General features: G+C 29.3%; 1 protein-coding gene across 1 annotated transcript in view; it reads right to left on the bottom strand.

Moving 5' to 3' along the window:
- Positions 1 to 664: 664 nt before the first annotated feature.
- LOC106877733 (E3 ubiquitin-protein ligase RNF13) overlaps positions 665 to 1,923 on the bottom strand; it is a 67,963-nt gene continuing 66,704 nt past the window's right edge. The window contains exon 12 of the mRNA XM_052974710.1: positions 665 to 689. Coding sequence (XP_052830670.1) covers positions 665 to 689 — 25 coding nt within the window. The remainder of the gene's footprint in view (positions 690 to 1,923) is intronic.

Genomic DNA, 1,923 nt, shown 5'->3' with positions numbered 1-1,923 from the left:
AAGAAACAGCTGTTATTAAGAACCTCAAGAGAACATTACTATTGCAAGAGATCCGTCGATTCTTACATTGCAAAACAGTCAAAATAAAATATAGAAAAAACGTCTGTGGAAACCAAAGGATTGAATGTAATCTATTTTGAAGTTTACTGGTTGCCTTAAGAGAAAGAAATTTGTTAAGTAACAGGGCTAATTACTGAGTTTAGTGTATCCCTCACTAGATGTCACTTGAAAACACAAATGTATATCACAGTCCAAAACAGCTTGTAGTTTTAAACAAAACACAAAGCAATCTATCCAAGCAAGACCAGCAGCCAATCAAATTTAACATCATAGTAAGGCTTCGAAAACTCTGTGAAAGTATCATAAGTTAATTATACAGAACTTGGTAACTGAATTGATTAATCAATTAATCAATTAATTAATGAGTGAGTGAGTGAGTGAATGAATGGTTATTTTTTAGTTGTGGGTGATGAAGGTGCTTAGAAGTGAATTACCAAAAAAAAAAAAAAAAAAAAAAACAACATTAAATAGAATCTTATCAACACAAACAAACAAACAACAGATACCTTGTTTCAGCCTCTTCTAAGCTTATTTCAGCTGTAATTGGCAATTGAAAATATTTTGCTATTCACACACATACACACACACCCATGTATAGAAATTTTCATTGAAGTCCCAATATTTCAAAACTGTTATAACAAAAAGAATGTTTTATTCAAGAGGGCAACCTATGAAGGAAACCAAATCATAATAACTGGCAGTTTAATGAATAACATGTATCCACAAATTACATATGTGTATATATATATACACATACATGTATTTATACACATGCATAAAGACGAGAGTATCTATGTGTGTGTTTACACACACATATATATATATATATATGTATATATATATATATATATATATATATATATATATATATATATATACATACACACAAATACACATATATAAATGTTAATGCTGAGGTTGTCAAGATATTAGGTTAGTCATGAAAATACAAGCATTTACTGACGAACGGACACAATGCTTGTAGTACAGTCTACTTTAGATGCCCAGTTATCCCAATAAGTATTTATACATATATATATATATACACATATATATATACACACGAACACACACATACAGAATGTGTGTGTGTGTGTAAATATCTTAGGTGCTTGTTCGTAGGAACAAGCCATTATTAATATGGTAAAGAAAGTGCTTAATATTTCAGTGGGTTCTAGATATTTCTTTATTAATAACAAGATTGCAGTTTTATAAAACACGTTCCACCCTTACGGTCGTTTCAAAGCAAGACAAGTCTTGAGAAGGCAATAAGGGCTAAAACAGATTTATAAAATTGTAATCCAGTCATTAATACACACACACACACGCGTGCATGCACGCACGCACACATGTCACTCACACACACACAAAGATATATATATATATATATATATATGTACATGTGTATATAAGCATGTATATACATATGTATAGGTTTGTCAGTAAGTTATTAATATAAATAACTTGTCTCAAAGTTGGAAGACAATTTTTAAAAAATATTCTTCAAGTATTTCACTTTGTAATTCTAGTGGCATCTAAATATAAAAATTGTCATCATTGAGAGAACACCGTCAGTGTCTGAGAGGCCTATCTTGACGGAGGCCTTGTGGCAACCATTACAAGTCTATTTTGTTCGAACCGAGTAAAGAAAGGACGTACAGAACTGTTTTACTTTATACATATTAAAAATTACTCAATGCTATTATAGCACTTTTAATGTCCATTTTGTTTGTATATTTCTGTATGTGTGTCTTCTGTTTTCCTTTATATATATATATATATATATATATACACATACATACATATATATATATGCACATATATGTATATATATATATATATATATATATATATATATATATA

This window comes from Octopus bimaculoides, chromosome 19, assembly GCF_001194135.2.
Source record: "Octopus bimaculoides isolate UCB-OBI-ISO-001 chromosome 19, ASM119413v2, whole genome shotgun sequence".
NCBI classification, from domain to species: domain Eukaryota; kingdom Metazoa; phylum Mollusca; class Cephalopoda; order Octopoda; family Octopodidae; genus Octopus; species Octopus bimaculoides.
The sequence above is the reverse complement of the archived record's forward strand: the minus strand, read 5'-3'. Positions and strand labels throughout refer to the sequence as shown.